We start from the raw sequence: 19,276 nt of genomic DNA on the forward strand, positions 1-19,276 counted from the left end.
TTTATAAAGAAGCTACAAAATACCACTATTAGGACTATAACTCAAGAAGGTCAAAGAAGAAGAAAAAGGTCCTAAATGTATAACAATATTTATAGCAACTGTTTGTTTTTTTTGGTGGCAAGGAACTGAAAACTAAGAGGGGGTGCCTATCAGTTAGAGAATGGCTAAATAGATTATGAAATAAGTGTGTCATGGAATACTATTGTTCTAAAAGAAATGGGGAAAAAATGATTTCACAAAAACCTAGGAAGATTTATATGGACTTACAGAGAGTAAAGTTAAGCAGAACCAGGAGAACCATTATTAATATCAACATTAATTAGCAAATAATTTTGAAAATCTTAAGAACTCTTATCAGTGCAACAATAAATCATGATTCCAGAGAAATGATGATGAAAAATGCCACCCATGTCATGTCATGACAAAGTGATGACTGCTTAATATGTAGAATGAGATATACATTTTTGGATATGGCCTATATGGGTCAGGGCAATTTTCCCTGACCATTTCTTGGAAGATGATGTTGAAGCTCTTTTTTTGATCATGGCTTTCAGGTAGTCCAATAATTTTCAAATTATCTCTCCTGGATCTATTTTCCAGGTCAGCTGTTTTTCCAAGGAGATATTTCACATGGCCCTCTATTTTTTCATTCGTTTGGTTTTCCTTTATTGTGTCTTGATTTCTCATAAAGTCATTAGCTTCCATTTGCTCAATCCTAATTCTTAAGCAATTATTTTCTTCATAGAGCTTTTATATTTCCTTTTCCATTTGGCTTTTCAAGCTGTTGACTTTTTTTTATGACCTTCTTGCATCACTCTCATTTCCATTTTTTCCTCTACCTTATCTTCAAAGTCCTTCTTGAGCACTACCATGACCTGAGACCAATTCATATTTTTCTTGGAAACTTTGGATGTAGGATCTTTTACTTTGTTATCTTCTTCTGAGGGTGTATTTTGATATTCCTTGTCACCAAAGAAACTTTCTAGCATCTGCATTTTTTTTCTGTTTGCTCATTTTTCCAGCCTGTTTCTTGACTTTTAACTCCTTCTTAAAGTGAGGCACTGCTTCCTGGGCACAATCTTCCAAGTTTTGGGGATCCCAGGTGGTTTGATTTAAGGAGAGGCACATTCTACACTCCCCTGGCCTATGCTCTGGTCTGTAAGTAACCACAGGCCTGCTTGCTCTTTAACCCAGGAACAGAATTTTGTTTCACTGTGGTTGCAAGCTTTGGGTGAGCCTGCTCCCCTCCCTGACCTGAGCCACTGCTCAAGACTGCTTCCTGGTTCCCAGCACAGGCACCATAACATAGTTCTGCCTCAGCACCAGCAGAGACCCCTGCAGTCTCCCCCCAGCCAACCATTCCACCCTCTCACTGGGCCATGAGCTGAGTTTCAGAAGTAGCCACTGCATCAGCTGATTCCAAGGTTCTGGAGCCCTGATTCTCTGGGACTGGGGCTGGGGCTGGAACTGGGGATAGGTCTGTGTGGTGCAGCCCAGATCTGCACTCCACTATCACCCTGGTACAACAGACCTTTCCTGCTAACCTTCTAATCTGTCTTTAGCTAAAAAATTATCTCACACTGTCTTTTTGTGGGTTCTGCTGTTCTAGGAATTGTCTTATGGCATTATTTGAAGGAATTTGGAGGGATTTGGGGAAGAGCTCCAAGGAGTCACTGCCTGTCCTCTGCCATTTTGGCTCTGCCTTCATTGCTGGGGTTTTTTTTTTTAATCTTTATGGAGGAAGTGATATTCAAGCTTGTTCTTTTTTTTTTTTTCCGGGGCAATGGGAGTTAAGTGACTTGCCCAGGGTCACACAGCTAGTGTCAAGTGTCTAAGGCTGGATTTGAACTCAGGTACTCCTGAATCCAGGGCTGGTGCTTTATCCACTGTGCCACCTAGCCGCTCCCCCTCATTGCTGTTTTGTGGGAGCTAGACCTGTGATTTCATCAGTGTGAGAATTCAGTGTAGAAACTACTTCCTCCTATGGAGATCAACAACTTGTCTATAACTTATAGTTTCAGAAAGTTGCCTGGAGTCCTGGATCAGAGAATCATAGACATATTTGATCCAGGATTTGAGCCAAAGTTGTCAGGTTCCAATCCCAGCATGCTTTCTACTACTGTCTCCAGTGAAAGATAAAGTGACTTGCCTGAGGTCACACAGTCATTATACGTCATAGTAATTACTTGAACGCAGATAATTTTCCTTAGCTTGATCTCAATCTACTATTCCATGTTGCTTCTTTTGACATAATAGTTATTCCAATACTTAAAAATAGTTATCAACCCCCTTCCATATTTTATCTTCTTGAGACTAAGCATCTCCAGTTTCTTCAAGTGATCTTAATGTTGTATAATCTATATTCCTTTCATCATACCGCTTACTTCTCTAGGCATGTTCTAGTTAATCAATGACCTTTCTAAATTATGACTTCCAGTAGTAAGTGAAATGTCCCAAATGTGGTTTGTCCAGGGGAGTGGACAGCAGAACACTGACCTTCCTCTTTTTAATAGTATAATTATAATTATTATTAATAATAATATAATAATAACAAGCATCATCTACTGTGTGCCAAATACTATGATAAGTGTTTTACAAATATCTCATTTGATCCTCATACCAATTCTGGTAGGTAGGTGCTATTATTATCCCCATTTTGCAATTGATGAAACTGATGCAAACAGAGATTATATGATTTTTCCAATGTCACAAAGCTAGTAAGTATCTGAGGCTGAATTTGAACTCATGTCTTCCTGACTCTGGGCCCAGGGCTCTATCCACTTCACCACCTAGTATTATATTAGCTTTTAGGGGATGCCATGTCACACTGTTGACTCACACTAATCTTGAAGTCTATTAAAACTCTTAGACCTTTTCACATCTTTGTCTATTCACACTTCCCTCAACCTGTAATTGTGAATTGTTTAAGTATAGGATTTTTCATTATACCCTACTAATTTTCACCTTTATTAGATTTAGCCCCTCATTCTTGCCTGTTAAGATCTTTTCTCTGAATCCTAAATCTGTAACCCAACATGTTAGCTCTCCCTTTCATCTTTTTTGTCACCCACAAATTTCATAAGCATACCACCAGTGCCTTCATTCAAGTCACTGATAAAAATGTTAAATAGCACAGGCCCATGATTAGACGCTCCACTGGGGACTACCCTTCAGATTGATATCAATCCATTAATTACTACCCTTTTGGGGTAGTAACCAATTCTGTTTCCACCCAGCTGAACTCTCATCTATCCTATATCTCTCTATCTTGTCCACAAAGGTATTGTGAGATATCTTGTCAGATGCCTTGATGAAATCCAGGCATATTATAGCTACAAAAGTTCTTTGCTTTATCTTTCTGGAAACCAGTCAAAAAAGGAAATTAGGTTAATCTAACATGACCTATTTTTTTAAATGTTATATTATAAACCTGAATTTTAACAAACATAAACCTTTCAAAATATAGAAAATAAAAGATAGTACATATACTAATCTGTGAAATTGTTGTATAGTTTAAGTATATATTAACTTTGTCCTGTTTGTATTTCCTTCTAAATTTGTCTTTCTTTTTTCTTTTTAATGTCTTTTCTATTTGTCTTTGCCTATTTTCCTTTGTCTGTAATATCTTTGTTTTGCATCCTTTTTTTTACATACTAATAGAAACCCCACCTTATGACACATTAATATATCAAGCAAAATAAACACATTGTCCATGACATGTATTCTTTTTCTTTTTGTTATAAACTTGACAACCATCAACCAACATGAATATTAAATATACAAAGAATTAAACTGCATACTTCTTTTACATAGTGTATTTTCTATGTTTATATTGTTTAATACTATAACAAGTTTCCTCAGTTGTCTTTCCCCTTCTGAACTTGCTTCCTCTCTTATTTGCATATTTTAAAATATTCCATTGATGTTCTTCCCTTTCTTTCCTATGACTTAGTCCACAAATACCAGAGATTCAAAGTAAGTTTTTTAAAAATTCCATATTATCAAGGAACTCACGGTCTAATGGGGGAGACAACATGCAAACTGAGTACAAACAAGATGTATATTGGACAAATTGGCAATTGTCAACAAAAGGATGGCACTAGCATTAAATGAGCCAGGAAAAGCTTCTTATAGAAAGGATTTTAGCTGAGACTTGAAGGAAAATCGGGAAGTCAGGACAGAGAGATGAAGAGAAAAAGAGATTGAGTCTTAAAGCATAGCATGTGAAAATGCTCAGTTGGGAAATGAAACATCTAGTATTGGGTAAAATAAATTCATCTATTCTTTTTTTTTTTTTTTTTACATTATGAGATATTTTATTTTTTCCGTTACATGTAAAGATAGTTCTCAACTTTTGTTTATACATGCTTTACAATTTCAGATTTTTCTCCCTCCCTCCCTCCCCTCCATCCCCCCTCCCCTAGACAGCAGGTAATCTGATATAGGTTATATCTATATATATCTATACATATAATTCATCTATTCTTGATGAGCCTATGTTGGTTCTTTGTAACTAATGTTTTCCTTTGACAAATTCATTAATAACAAATTATAGACTTTGGGCCTGAATCAAAATCATGCTCACCAGCCAAAAGGTTAGAAATCTTCCCTCTTCTTTTTTTGAAATTTAATACATTTGCCCATATCTAATTTTTTGATGCTTCTTCATTGTCTACAGTTTTTCAAAAGTCACCAACAGAAGCCTAGCTAGCACATTTGCCAATTTTTTTTCAGGATCCTGGGATATAGTATCTCAGGGTATCATGATTGGAACTAATTGATGGCACCTAGGTACTCTCTCACCACCTTCTCACTTATCTTGTGTTCAAATCACTGTAACCATTTTTATTCCATCTTATCCCAAAATTATTCTACTTGGTAGGGAAAAAATGGAAGCAAAATAAATGTTAAGTAGTTCTGCCTTTTCTTTATAAGACATTATAATTTTTCAATTCAGTTCTTTCTACCATTTCTTTTATCTTCCTCTTGTCCCTGTTAAGGAAAACAATAATTCTACTTCTAACAAAGTGAATTGTTTTTCGGTTGTGTCCAATTCTTTGTGAACCCATTTGGGATTTTCTTGTCAAAGATACTTAAGTGATTTGCCAGTTTCTTCTTCAGTTCATTTTACAGATGAGAAAACTGGGGCAAATGGGATTAGGTGATTTACACAGAGTCACACAGTAAATAAGTGTCTGAGGCCAAATTTGAACTCAGGTCTTCCTGACTCTAAGCCTGGCACTCTATCCACTGCAACACCTAGCTGCCCAACAAAATTAATTAGCCTGAACTAATTAAGTCTTGAACAAGTAAGACTTTATTCTGCAATTGCAGGAGAGAGAGAATGAAGCCAACATTTCGACTAGACTTCTCTCCCTAAAGAGCAAGAATCAAAGAGATGTTTTTAATAAAATCTAAAGAGCATGAAGACTATCTTAATGCAATTAATAGCTTATAGGGAAAAAAAACAAATGGAAGATAAAATAAAAGTAAAGGGAGCATCAAAGAAGCATCTGCCTGATTGAATACACAAGTCCTCACTGAGACAGTTAAAACAAAGAAGTATTTGAAATTTAAAATAACATTCTAAATTCCTGAAATCATACTGCTTCCTTCTCTAGGTAAAACTTTAGTACAACTTAATTAAGAGTCTCTAAAGATTCTGTTCCAGTGATCACTGTTCTATTGTGGGAGGGAAGGAATAGGGAGTGAAGTGGCAGGTCAGTTAGCAGAATTCCTAAAAGACTATTTGTATTCATCTACAGTTATGGGCTTTTGCTTCTTTCTTCCATTTGCTGTTCAGTAGTTTCAGTCTTTTGTAATCCCCTTTGGGGTTTTCTTGCAATGGTACTGCAATAGTTTGTCATTTCCTTCTCCAGCTAATTTTAGGTGATAAACTGAGAGAAACAGGGCTAATGGACTTGCCCAGGGACACAGAATTAATTAGTAAGTGTCTAAGGCTAGATTTTACCTCAGGAAGATGAATCTTCTTGACTGCAAACCTGACACTCTATCCACTGTGCCACCTAGCTGCCCCATGCCCTTTTTTCCATACAAGTTGTTAATTTTTTAACATATAGGTAGGTATAAAGGGAACTCATCAATAAATAATCTAATTTATTGATGAGTTCCCTTTATACCTACCTATATGCTTCTTTGGACAGCTTCCCCCTTTTTGTCATGAGATTCATTTCTGTTTATAGGTAAGCAATATAAAAAGCATTGCAGAGAATGTATTTTTTTCATTCACAGTCCAATACATGGTTACCTAGAGCCGTCCTTCTAAAACAGAGTTTAATTATATACAAATTCACTCTTATGAAACATAAGAATTTAATAGTATTGTGGAATCATGGAATTATTAGAAACTGAAAGTACCTTCCAGGTGGTCTAGTCCAATCCTCCCTTTGTTTAGATGGGGTAAATTAAGATTAAAAATAGGAAAGTGAGGGGCAGCTAGGTGGTGCAGTAGATAAAGCACTGGCCTTAGATTCAAGAGGACCTGAGTTCAAATCCAGTCTCAGACACGTGACACTTACTAGCTGTGTGATCCTGGGCAAGTCACTTAACCCTCATTGCCCCACCAAAAATAAAATAAAATAAATCTATTGGGGCAGCTAGGTGGCACAGTAGATAGAGCACCAGCCCTGGATTCAGGAGGACCTAAATTCAAATCCAGGCTCAGACACTTAACAATTACTAGCTGCGTGACCCTAGACAAGTCACTTAACCCCAATTGCCTCACCAAAAAAAAAAAAAAAGGAAAGTGATTGATAAAAAGTTGGACAGCAAATTAATAGCAAAGCCTCCTTCCCCTCATTTAGCCCAGATACCTAGTAAACACATCATCCTGTCTCCTTATAACCAAAAGCTCACACCCTCCTCATTCCTCCCCCTTCCTTTCCCCACTATCAGGAATGGGATGTTCCAAACAGCTGAGCTTCTGGGAGGAGAGGAAGGGACACATTCAGACAGATTTACCTACTCAGCTTTCTTGATAACTAACTTTTGTTGCTGTCCCCACTCTGGAGAAGGAGAGAAAGGTGGTAACAGTGCCCTTTATATGCCTCTTGACCAACTGATTAGAGTCCCAGAATTAGAAGGAACCTCAGTGCTAGTCCAATAACTACCTGAAACAAGAAGGAAAGGTGTGAGGAAGGGTACACATATGACTCCCTACCCACTCCCTATTGCTTCATGCCATTAGTTACACAAGCCCAAAGAGGGGGTTGTATAGACACTATGGATACAGACAATCTTTGTGTTACAAATTATCATTATAAAAAATCTTACAAGTATGTAGTATTTCCTACACACACACACACACACACACACACACACACACACACACACAATTGTCCCTAATTCTTTGTCCCATAAGAAAATGAAAATCACAGGAAGATTCAGGATTGTTGTAAGATTTATAACAAATAAACAAACTAGGATTGGTGAACCAGATAATAAAGAAAACAATAGTAATAGCATGTAAATGGTACCTGAAGTTTTGCAGAATGCTTTACAAATAATATCTCATTTTATCCTCACAATAATTCTGGGAGGAAGAAAGAGAAAGGAAAGGAGGAAGGAAAGAAGGAAGGGAGGGAGGAAGAGAGGGAGGGAGGAAGGAAGGAAGGAAAGAGAAAGAAAGAAAGGAAGGAAGGAAGGAAGGAAGGAAGGAAGAAAGAAAGAAAGAAAGAAAGAAAGAAAGAAAGAAAGAAAGAAAGAAAGAAAGAAAGAAAGAAAGAAAGAAAGAAAGAAAGAAAGAAAGAAAGAAAGAAAGAAAGAAAGAAAGAAAGAAAGAAAGGAAGAAAGAAAGGAAGAAAGAAAGAAAGAAAAGCTTTGTCCTTCTCCTGGGGAACACCAGGGATCTGCACCTGGAAGACATGACAATTCTTCCATATGTTCAGGCATCAGAAAAGGGTAAAGCTACTGATATGGGATAGAATTAGGGTCAAATTGATCATGAGTTGTCCCAAAAGAATTATAAGACTCAGTGACTCAGTTTCCCAGGTTTTATTGCAATACTGTGAGTGACCATAAGGAGAGAACCAGAATAGTGGAAAGGTATCTCTCGAATAGTGATAGAAAAGACAGTTATATTTATAGTAGGGATAAATTGATTATCAGTCTCATTATAATAATCTCCACCTTAGGGAGGTACAGGGGAGGGCTTATCCTAATTTGGAGTTCCTGGGGTCCTAAGCCAACCCCCGAAGTGGGTTCCTTTTTCAGTGGAGGTAGGTTTTGGGGGTTTACACATCATGAGGTGAATCTGGGGACAAATTTGGTCATCTCTGCGCATGTTCTGATTCCCATGCTTAGTTTCAAAACATCTTCATTTATCATTTATTCCTAGTTTGAGTTTCTATAGCCTGTCGTTTTATTTAAGGTCTTCAATGGCCTCTCTCCCTCTGTTCACATTATGGGCACTGATTTCTGTGGGTAAGAGAACCTAACATCCTGACTTGTAAGTTATCCATTAACTGGGGTCTGAATCCCTCTTAGAGCTCATATCTGAATTAGAGTTTGGGTCTTAGGTTTTTCTGTTAACCCCCTTTTCCCTCCTACATCATTACATCATTACCTCTACACATATTTCAATATAATTCAAGGTCCTTAAGAACAGACATTGTTTCACTTTTTTTGTCTCTATATCCCCAGCACCCAGCACAATACTGGGTATATAATAAGAAATTAATAAATAGTTGTTGTTGTTTGTAGTTGTTAGTTGATTGACTTTTCTGTAGTAAAGGTGAAAATACCATCTTCACCATAGGAGCAGTCATTAAAACTTATCCTCAAAATAACTTGGTGCAAAATGAATTTATTTTGGAATTTAAAACATACACACACACACAATTTAATATGGGTTTTAAACCCTATTTATTTTGAAGCATAAAAGAAACAAATCCATCACTGATAAACCATTCTTCCATTCAGGGGTTTGCTGGAAAATGTTTAACAACTGACTCAAAAAAAAAAAAAAGTATACCAGTCACACCTTTAAGTTTAATCTGCATCATTAATATTTTACTTTCTTTTGTATACACAATCTACAAAACAATAAATCAAGTGCTGCTCAGATTTGTAGTGTCTGCCAATAGTAGAAATGCTTATTTTTTAAAAAATCAATAATCAATGAATCAGTGTGATCTGGCTCCAGAATATCCGCGGGGCCCTTCTACAAGTGAAACCCCAGGCTTTATCCCTGCAAATGCTTCATTAGATTCCCATGCTCCCTTTCCTGTTCACTTCTTCATCCACACAACCAAGCCTAGAATATCTATTTATATGCTTCCTACAGCATCTTATCTCCATCTCAGTGGTTTAGCATGCTTCAAGTCATTATGCATTTATTAAGTGCCTACTACTGGCAAAACCTATCCATGCCCTCAGGGAATTTGGTCTAAGCAGGGAGATAGCATGCAAATAACTGTACAAAAAAGAAATAGATAGGATACCTTGGAGATTATCTCCAAAGAAAAGCACTCACATCAAGGGGTAGTTGAAAAAGGCTTCTTGCAGAAAGAAGGTGAGATGTTAGCTGAGACATGAAAGAAGCCAGGAAACAAAGACAAGGAGAGATAGAAGTCTAGGCATGAGAGATAGCCAGTGAAAATGCATGGATGGAGTCAGGAGATTGTGTCTTGTAGTAGAGACAGCAAAGAGGCCATTGTCAATAAATCATAGAGGGGAAGAAAGTATAAGAAGACTAGAGTGGTAGGAAGAAGCCAGATCATGAGGCCTTTAAAGGCCAAGCAAAGGATCTTAGGTTTGATCCCGAAGGTAGCAGAGAGTCAGTGGTGGGAGGAAGGTGATGTGGTCAGACTTGTACTTCAAGGAAGATCACTTTGTTAGGTGAGAAGATAGACGGAGTGAGAAGTATTAACCTGTAAATTAAGGAAACAATCAATATGGGAGAAAATAAGGTCTTTAATTGGGGCTCCTGGTACTGCAAAGCAAGAAGCTAGGAATACCCAAAGATGGGAACTGAGGACAGGGTTTTTATTGGGAATGGGTGGGGATCAGTCAGTTCTCAGTAAATTTGTAGTTATCAGAAGAAAGATAGGGAGACCAACTAGCAGGCTATTGTTATAGCACAGGTGTGACATGATGAGAGACTGCACCAAGGAGGTGTCAGTGTCAGAGGAGAGAAAGGAGAGGCATCAGTTGGAGATGGCCTCAGGAAGGAGTTTATCCACAAAAAGAAGAGATGTAGAACTATAGCTAGTGGGGATGGATAGATAAATGGAGAGTTTTTTGAGTAGGGGGGAAATGGTCACCTTTGTAGGCAGTAGAAAAGCAGTCAGCAGATAGAGTGATATTGAAGATTAGTGGAAGAGTACGTATGATAGAGGGGGAAATCTGCTGGAGAAGAGAAGGAGCTTAGCACTTGGAGGGGTTTAACCTTGGCAAGGAAAAGGGCCATTTCTTTAAGTAAAGCAGGGAGGAAGGAGGAGATAGTGGGAGAAGGCATATACAAGATATAAGATAAGGAGGAAGGAAGAAGAAGGAACTCTCTTCAAATGATCTCAATTTTTTCAATGAAATATGAGGCAAAGTTCTCTGCTCAGGGTAGGGAGCGGCTGTAGAAGGTTTGAGCTAGGATGGAAATGTTCAGGAAAAGGTATTGTTGTGAGTGGGATGGTGAATCAATTAGAGAAGGATTGCCTTGCTGGAGTAAAGGACCTAGTAAGCACAATTTCATGATTTTCTACACAAGGACACAGTTTTATACAGCAACACACGATAAGAGCCAAGGTAGTTTATGATAGGAGTCAACCAAGGCTGGGCTGGGCAGGGCAAACTCATTGATAGGATAAGGGGATGACAGACTCTAAAGAAGAGGATAGTGTTCAGCAAGGGATCAAAATGTGGAAAAGAGGAGAATGTAGCTATTTCAGGGGCAATAGCCTGGGAAAGAACTGAGGAGTGGAATGAGTAGAAGTCACAATAAAGAGGATGCAGTAAGGGGTTAGGAATTGTGAGGCAAAGAGAAAGATGGAATAACAAAAGGTTGTGACCTTTCCCCCTCCCAGGTAGTAGCTCATCTCACCTGTCTCACTCTTTTCACAAGATTTATAGTTGGAAAGGACCTTTAAGATTGCCTAGTCACAAGGCTCATAACTCTTTTTAGGTCATGAACCCTTTTGACAATCTGGTGAAGCCTATGAACCTCTTCTTGGAATAGTTTTAAAAGAATAAAATAAAATACACAGGATTACAAAGAAGACAAATTATATTCAAATTCAGTTATCAAAAATCGTTAAAAAATAAGTTTATGGAACCCAGGTTTGGAGCGCCTGATTTATTCTAGCCCCCTCAATTTTATAGAAAGGAAAACCAAGGGCCATAGAATTCATACTGCTAGTAAATAGCAGAACTCGTAAGAATAGGTTTCCCAGTCTATTATCCATACACTCTGAAATTGAACCTTCACTGAAACTTCTCCTTTTTTATACTGTATGATTTGTTTGGTTATAGTCCCTTTCTTATGGCCAGCAATCTCAGTCTCTGATTATGTACACTCAGCTCAGCCCAGAATTTGGGAGACAACTCACAGCTTCAAAGGCAGACCCAATCTATAATGATCTCATTTTCTTATGTTCCTGTGAAGGTGACAGACCAGGGCCACATGTTTTAGGGTCACACAGAGCACTTGAAAAGGGAATCTCATTTTCTGTTTTCCCATGACAAAACTCAAGAACTTTCAAGAAAGTCCAGTTCAAGCAACAATGTTGAAGAGAGTATAGTGGACAAAGGGTAAGGGATTGCTTTCTGAGACTTTCCTTCTTGTTTAGTCTTTCAGGTTGTCCGAGAGCAAAGAAAAGTGGAATCAGGATAGCACAAAGCAAAGAGGACAAAGAGGATCAAGAGCCCATAAGGTAAGTGGAATGCTAAGACCTGGTAGTTCCATTGGAAAAATACAGATTTCATGATTGTTAAGATCAGGCAATCCAAAGAATGTCACCAAGGCAGGTAGTGGCCATCAGCAAAGTGAAGTAGCAGCTACACCATCCTTTAAAAATTTAGTGAATAGGTAAGAGAAAGATTGTCTTAAAGTCAAAAGCAGAGTAAGAGAATAGCTTTAGAAGCATCAACAAAGAAATAGATATTGCAGCTAATGTCCAACAGAAAGTTAATGTTCATCAGAAAGTCCTGAAGGTTTGTCTAATGTTTAGCATACTCCCGGATACAGGACTGGTGAGAGGATCAGACATTCATTGCTGAAAGAGCTCTTAGAAAGCATCTGGTCCAACTCCCTCATTTTATAGATGAGAAAAATGGGTATGGGGAAGTGAAAGAACTATCCCAAAGAGGTCCCAGGTAGGATGTGGCAGAGCTGGGATTTGAATTCAGAATTCCTGACTGCAGATCCATTGCGCTCATGGCTGTGATGGAGAGGCAGGCAGGGTTACCTTCAAGAGAGAAGGCTAGACCTGGAGTTAAGAAGCCCTGAATTTGGATCCTACCTCAGATATTTACTAGTTATATGACCTTGTTGCCCAAGTTACTTGGCCTCTCAACCTCAGTTACCTCATCTGTAATATGGAGATAATGATGATAGCACCTACCTCCCAGGATTGTTGTGAACATCAAATGAAATAAAATGTGTAAAGCACTTTGCAGACCTTAAAATGACATTTAAGTTGAACTATTATTGTTGTTATATCGAGCTGCATTAATATTTAAACATGTCCCTCAATTGTAAAATGATAATAATAACTCACATTTACATAATGTTTGCTATGTGTCAGGCACTATACTAGGAGCTATACAATTATTATTTAATTTGACCCTCACAAAATCCTGGAAGGTAGGTGCTATTATTATCCCCATTTTACAGTGAGGAAGCTGAGGCAAACAGAAGTTAATTGACTTTCCTGGGGTCACACAGCTACTAAGTATCTGAGGCCAGATTTGAACTCAGTTCTTCTTGACTCTTTGCCTTGTACTCTATCCACTGCGCCACCTAAATAGTGTTATCAGCTGATGTACCCAGCTTTCAAAGGTATTGTGAAGATCAAATGAGAAGTTATATGAACATGCCTTGTGAATCAAAATACACCATATAAATTCCAGCTATTACTACTTTTTGCTACATGCAATTTTATTAATAGATTGCATGGCTTGCTACCTCCCTTAATATATAAACAGTTTAATTCAGTGAATCAATGAGGAAAGATATAATCATGAGATTATGAGAAGGTTCATTGACATCTCAGGTAAATGTTTTCTAGAGTGTAGATTTATACTGAGAATTGGACATCAGACAAGCCTCAGGCTATTGTGGTGCATCAGCCCATGGTTGGACATCAGCTGTGATAGAGATGCTGCAGGGTGTCTTATTTAACTAGAAGGATCTATTCTGGCTAACAATACACTAGTGTCCTGTAGGGAACATAAAGTGGCCAATTGAGTAGTCCAACTCCTGCCCCCTGGATAGCCTTAATGTCAAAGCCAAAAACACAGTTCTCTTCCTCATTTAAAACTTAATCCCACTCAGTCTTCAAGCTGAAAATGAGACTAAACAAGATCTCATGTGAATTTTACATTGTCCTCTTCCAAAGACCAGTAATCCATCCCAAAGTAGAGCTTTTGAAAAGAAAACTGTCTTTCCAAAAGGAAATCAGCCTAATTTTCAAGCCTTCATCTAAGCTGGAGCCCATCTCCTCCTTGCTAAGTATGGGGGTTTTCATCCGCCAAGAGCTCTCCAGCTAGGAGCTGATATAGTTAATGATTCCACTAGGCGGCGTCTTTGTTGATTTCACTTTATTATTTTTTCTTCTTTCTTTCTTTCTTTCTTTCTTTCTTTTTTTTTTTTTTTTGAGTCCGTAGAGCATGATTGTTCTTTTTTTTTTTCATGTCAGGTTGTTTTGACTTTGTTGTAGAGGCTACCAGGTATATGATGGCAAGACAGTAAAGTTTATCTCATCTATCTGCTATCCAGATGTCCAGTTCCTGGTTGTGATGGTCAGGGTCATATAACTGGAAAGTATGCATCCCACCGCAGTGCGTCAGGGTGCCCTCTAGCAGCCAAAAGGCAAAAGGATGGGTACTTAAATGGCTCCCAGTTCTCTTGGAAGTCAGTGAAGACGGAAGGGATGTCATGTCCCACTCCAGGATGTGATGGCTCAGGACACGTCAGTGGTAGTTTCCTTACACACCGCAGGTGAGTAATTCCCCCCCTCCCCCCTTGGTTGTTGTCTATGATGAGACCCCGTTTCATTAGTGGGGAATGGTCTTGTGTTCAGTCTTCTGATCCTGGTGTGAGCTGGAGCTTTTCATAAGCTCAGTGCAGCATCTTTATTGGATAAGAAAAAGAAAGCCTGAGACACAGGGTGCAAAACTGTCAGGTTTTAGGAACTTCTAGAGGAGAGGTGGGAATAAGACTTTAGAAAACAAACATGCACATTGTGAGTACAAGCTCAAGTATCATTAGATGCAACAGAATACAAGTTTTTCAAAGTATTATGTTCAGTACAGATAAGCATCTCCATTAAAACACAAACATCTGTAAGAACTGTTCTGATAATTACAAGAGGCTTGCCTTTAGTATAAAACTATGAGGCCCAACATTTGATTTTGTAACTCTTCGACGTTTCTTTAAGCAGTGTAGGGGGAATCAGGAAATTTTCAAAATGTCTTCTCAGCCCAAATAATTTGGGTTTGCTTTATTCTGTAGGGTAGTCTGAAATAGAGGGAGATATTCAGAGGATCTTAGGACTTAGAGGTCATCTAGTCCAACCTCTTTATTTTTACAGATGAGGAAACTGAGGCCCACAGAGAGGAAGTGACATAGTATCTTAGTTATGATTCAAACCCAGTACTTTGATTTCCAATCCAGTGCTCTTTTCAGAATCAACAAATCTCAAAGTTGTAGGGGACTTCAAACGACATTTAGGCCTGTCATATATCATGTATTGTCAAATTGATGTTGGTAGTATGTCACAGTAACAAAAAAGTTTAGAATTCTTATTGTCAAAACAAAGGCATAAATAGAAGCAGTTTATATAGCTCAGATTAGCACAGACTTGTGGAATGAGTGTCTGATGACTATCCAGCTGCTCTCCTAATTTAACTAGACTACAGCAGCTGCCTACAAGTTTAGAGGAAGTGGAGGAATACTTGCAAAAGTTGCTGATGTCCCTATTACCTTCTGAAGGAATGTTGGCCTGAATCCTCAATGCACTTTTATAATATACCAGCAAGGGGGCAGCTAGGTGGCACAGTGGATAGAGCCCTGGCCCTGGAGTCAGGAGGACCTGAGTTCAAATTTGACCTTAGACACTTAACACTTACTAGCTATATGACCCTGGGCAAGTCACTTAACTCCAATTGCCTCACCAAAAAAAAAAAAAAAATACATAGATAGATACCAGAGAGAACAAAATAAAGGTAAAGATAACAACAAAAAAAAAACAATAGGAACAATGTCAAGGGAGATTTGCCATTAGGCTTGGGAGGCAGGATGTTCATTTAAAAACAGATCATATTTAATCCAACAGAGGCAACATGGTGCAGTGCACAGGACTTGGAGTAAGGAGGACCTAGATTCAAATCCAGTCTCAGACAATGGGTGACCTTTTGAAAATCACTTAACATCTGTGGGGACCAATTTTTAATTGGGGAGTGCTAGCTAAGCGGCTCGGCGCAATATTGGGGCAAGGAAGGAGACCGGCAGCCTCCCTTAAAACAGAGCAAGATTGGGCAGCTAGGTGGCGCAGTGGATAGAGCACTGGCCCTGGATTCAAGAGGACCTGAGTTCAAATTCAGCTTCAGACACTTGACACTTACTAGCTGTGTGACCCTGGGCAAGTCACTTAACCCCAACTGCCTCACCAAAAAAAAACCAAAAACAAACAAACAAAAAAAACAGAACAAGATTTATTTTAACAAGAACGAACTTGAAAACAAAACAAACAGAATCAGTAGGATCAAGGGAAAGGAAATAAAATGGGGAAAGGGAAATGATAATACCTGAAAAAATGCCACCGCCCAGGAATCAGCTGAAAATACGCAGCAGAATGCCTGTTGCTTTCCAGCTTCCGCCTAGAATGCCCAATTCTCCTCCCCCAAACCTACAAACTCCCCACACAGCCCCAGCCAATAGGATGTCCGCTCTGACAGTCACATGACTGCCCTAACTAGGCTTCCAATCATTATGATTTTGCCAGGCCCACGTAGGCGTTGGCGAGTGGTGATGACTTGAGGTGCCAGAGCCCTGGCAAGGGCTACAACCAGTGGGTGGAGCACCGGTGCGGTTTTGCGGAACCCCAAGCCAGTGCTCTCTGAGGCATAAAAACCTCAAATAACAATTAATTCTTTACACATCTCTGTGCTCCATTTTCCTCATCTATAAAAATCTGTGGATTGACCTCCCAAACCCTTCCAGTTCTAGAGCCATGAATCTATGTAATATATGTTCCCTTTAAATTAGGAAAATTCTTTTTACAGGAAGATGAGGGTCTAGAAACTGTAAGATACTTAACAAAAATATTGTCTTTCACAGGACCCTTCCCTAAAAAGAAAATCAGTGTCTTCACCAGCATAGTGTAATGAATTTGTCTTCTAGATTTGTCATTAGTGGGAGGTCCTCAGTTCCAATGCCTGCTCTGTTCATTACTATTTGTGGAACCTTGAGCAAGTTACTTGACTTTTCTGAAACTCCATTCCCTTCTCTATAAAATGAAGGGGCTAAACTAGTTTGTATCTAAGGTGCCTTCTAGTGCACTGTCCTGTAGACCTATGAGGGAGTCAATAAGCATTCCCTTCAAGGGCCACAGTCTCTCATTCTTGAAAAGTCATCCAGATGCTCAGGTAAAATGTGCTTTTGAGTAGTAAATGCACTGTGCTATATTGAGACACTTCCATATGTCAATTTTTCATTTAATTATCATAACTAGAGGCAAAGGGAAGTTTTTAGATGTCAGGGACCACTTTGCCATGGTAGTATTACTCAAAGATAGCCATTTCTCATACCTTCTTGAAGTAGGCTAATGGGTCTAACTTCCATACAGTGGCTACTTCTTAAATAGGTTGAAATGTTTGGAGTGAAATTAGAGGAATTCTCTTAAGTGTTGTTGCCCCAAATTCCAGGCCTCCATTTTATCCTCTGTTAACTGAGATGGTTGGACAAGATGATCTCTACCCAAACTCCTATCTCTGGCAAACTGTGGCTCTACTTGACTTATCAGCGATCTAGTAGTTACTGTGGCACTTGTAGGCAGGAGACTGTTGTCACATGCTTCTCCAGAAGATGATATGACCCAGACCAGTCAATAAACTACCATTTATTAAATGCCTATTATATACAAAACACTGTACTAAGCACTGGGGATATAAAGAAAGGAAAAGAAAAAACAAACAGTGCCTGCTGTTATAGGAGCTCATAGTCTGATGGGGAATATAACATGCAAACAATAATTCCGGGAAAATTAAGGAAAACTAAAAAAGGCTTCCTGTAGAAAATAGGACTTTAGCTGAGACTTGAAGGAAGCTAGGAAAGCCATGAGGAAGAGATGAGGAGAGAATTCCATACATGAAGTACAGCCAACAAGGATGCTCACATTTAGGAAATGGTGTCCTGTGAGGAATAGCAAGGAGACTGCTGGAGTGACTGGATCTCAGAGTACGTGGATAGAGTGTAAGAAGACTGGAAAGGTAGATGAGGCAAAGTCATGAAAGGCTTTGAAGGCCAAGCAGAGGAGTTTATATATGATCCTGAGGTAGTAGGGAGCAATTAGACTTTATTGAATGGGGGGGTGGGGAGCAATATGCTCATACATACACTTTAGGAAGACTATATTGACAGCTCAGTGAAGGATGGATTATAATGGAGAGAGATTTGAGGATGGGAGAAGCCAACCAGTGGGCAATTGAAATAGTGTAGATGTGAGCTTATGAGGGCTCACACCAGGGGGCTGCCTTGTCCAAATAGACAAGAGGCTATATCCCCAATTCACTAGGTCTGAAAGCCTTCCCTCATTCACTCAGCCTCTCAAACTCAGTTTGAAGAAGAGTCTTGGGAGCTAAAGGTAGTGATGAGGAGTATCCATTGTATTACTTCTTCAAACATGCATCCCACTATGGTCCCAGATACTCACTGATTGAATGGCTTGAACACCTACACTCTCTCCCTCATATCATCAGGGGGACAACATGGAATACCAATGCTCAAGAGGATGATTCCAGGGTAGCTAGGTGGCGCAGTGGATAGAGCACTGGCCTTGGAGTCAGGAGTACCTGAGTTCAAATCCGGCCTCAGACACTTAACACTTACTAGCTGTGTGACCTTGGGCAAGTCACTTAACCCCAATTGCCTCACTAAAAATATTATAAATAAATAAATAAAGAGGATGATTCCTCCACAGGTTTTCCCCCGGGCTTGACTTGGTTAACTTTCCATTGCTTCCACCCAGGTAGCAAAAATGGTTGATTTTTTTCCTTCCAAGAGTAGTCTCCAAGGTTCATGGCCCTTTTCTATCCTCTGTTTTCCAAAAATATATTTTCTGCCTCATGTCCACTGCAGTACCACACCCTCAGAGTTTATGAGTGTTCATGAACACTTAGCCAATGTTTCCTACAATACGAAGGCATCTTAGCAGTACACATTCTGTATAATTGGACAACAGAGTCAGGATCCAAAAAGATGGTAGTGGGCTAGAACCATGGGTTGAGCTTAATAAGGTAAAATTGAAGAGATGACAATATAATGACCTGTGCCTGGGTTAAAATAATCAACTACACAAGTACTAGCTGGGGGGATTCTGCCTAGACAATAGTTTGTGTGAAAAAGATGTAAGCTCAATAAGAATGGACACACAGATATGACAGCTAAAAAAAGGTAATAAAATCTTAGGTTGCATAGTGTTCAAAAGGAGAAAGGAGTTAAGTTTGTGTTCTGCCCTGGTCAGACTGTATTTGGAGTATTGTATTTGGAGAGTTGTATTTTAGGAAGGATGTCCTTCCTTCCTTCCTTCCTTGACAAACTGGAGTGCAACCAGAACAAGGCAAATAAGACTTGAGTGCAGTGAGTACCTTAGAAGCAATGGCTTTCTAGAATCAGAGAATAAATTAATGATATTTATTTTGGAAAAGACATAAGACATCTCCCTTTGGAAGAAAAATGGTGGATTCTACGTGTAGAAGGAGACATGCTGTCAATCATGGTCAGGGCATTAATTTGTCTTGTTAGACTTTATATATTTGTGGGGGTTTGTAAATGACAGAAAAAAAAAATCAATGAAATGTAAATAAAGGGGCAGCTAGGTGG

At 38.9% G+C, this 19,276-nt stretch overlaps 1 protein-coding gene across 8 annotated transcripts in view; it reads left to right on the forward strand.

Annotated features, from left to right (window-relative positions):
- The window catches only part of MYT1L (myelin transcription factor 1 like), a 730,598-nt gene that overhangs the window by 640,143 nt on the left and 71,179 nt on the right, over positions 1–19,276 (forward strand). For 7 of the 8 annotated variants that reach the window (XM_043981893.1, XM_043981885.1, XM_043981887.1 and 4 more), the window contains 2 exons: positions 11,802–11,885; positions 13,952–14,173. In XM_043981893.1, coding sequence (XP_043837828.1) covers positions 11,802–11,885; positions 13,952–14,173 — 306 coding nt within the window. The remainder of the gene's footprint in view (positions 1–11,801; positions 11,886–13,951; positions 14,174–19,276) is intronic. The other variant, XM_043981892.1, reaches the window with a different exon arrangement.

The sequence above is a fragment of the Dromiciops gliroides genome, chromosome 2 (genome assembly GCF_019393635.1).
Source record: "Dromiciops gliroides isolate mDroGli1 chromosome 2, mDroGli1.pri, whole genome shotgun sequence".
In the NCBI taxonomy this organism is placed as follows: Eukaryota; Metazoa; Chordata; class Mammalia; order Microbiotheria; family Microbiotheriidae; genus Dromiciops; species Dromiciops gliroides.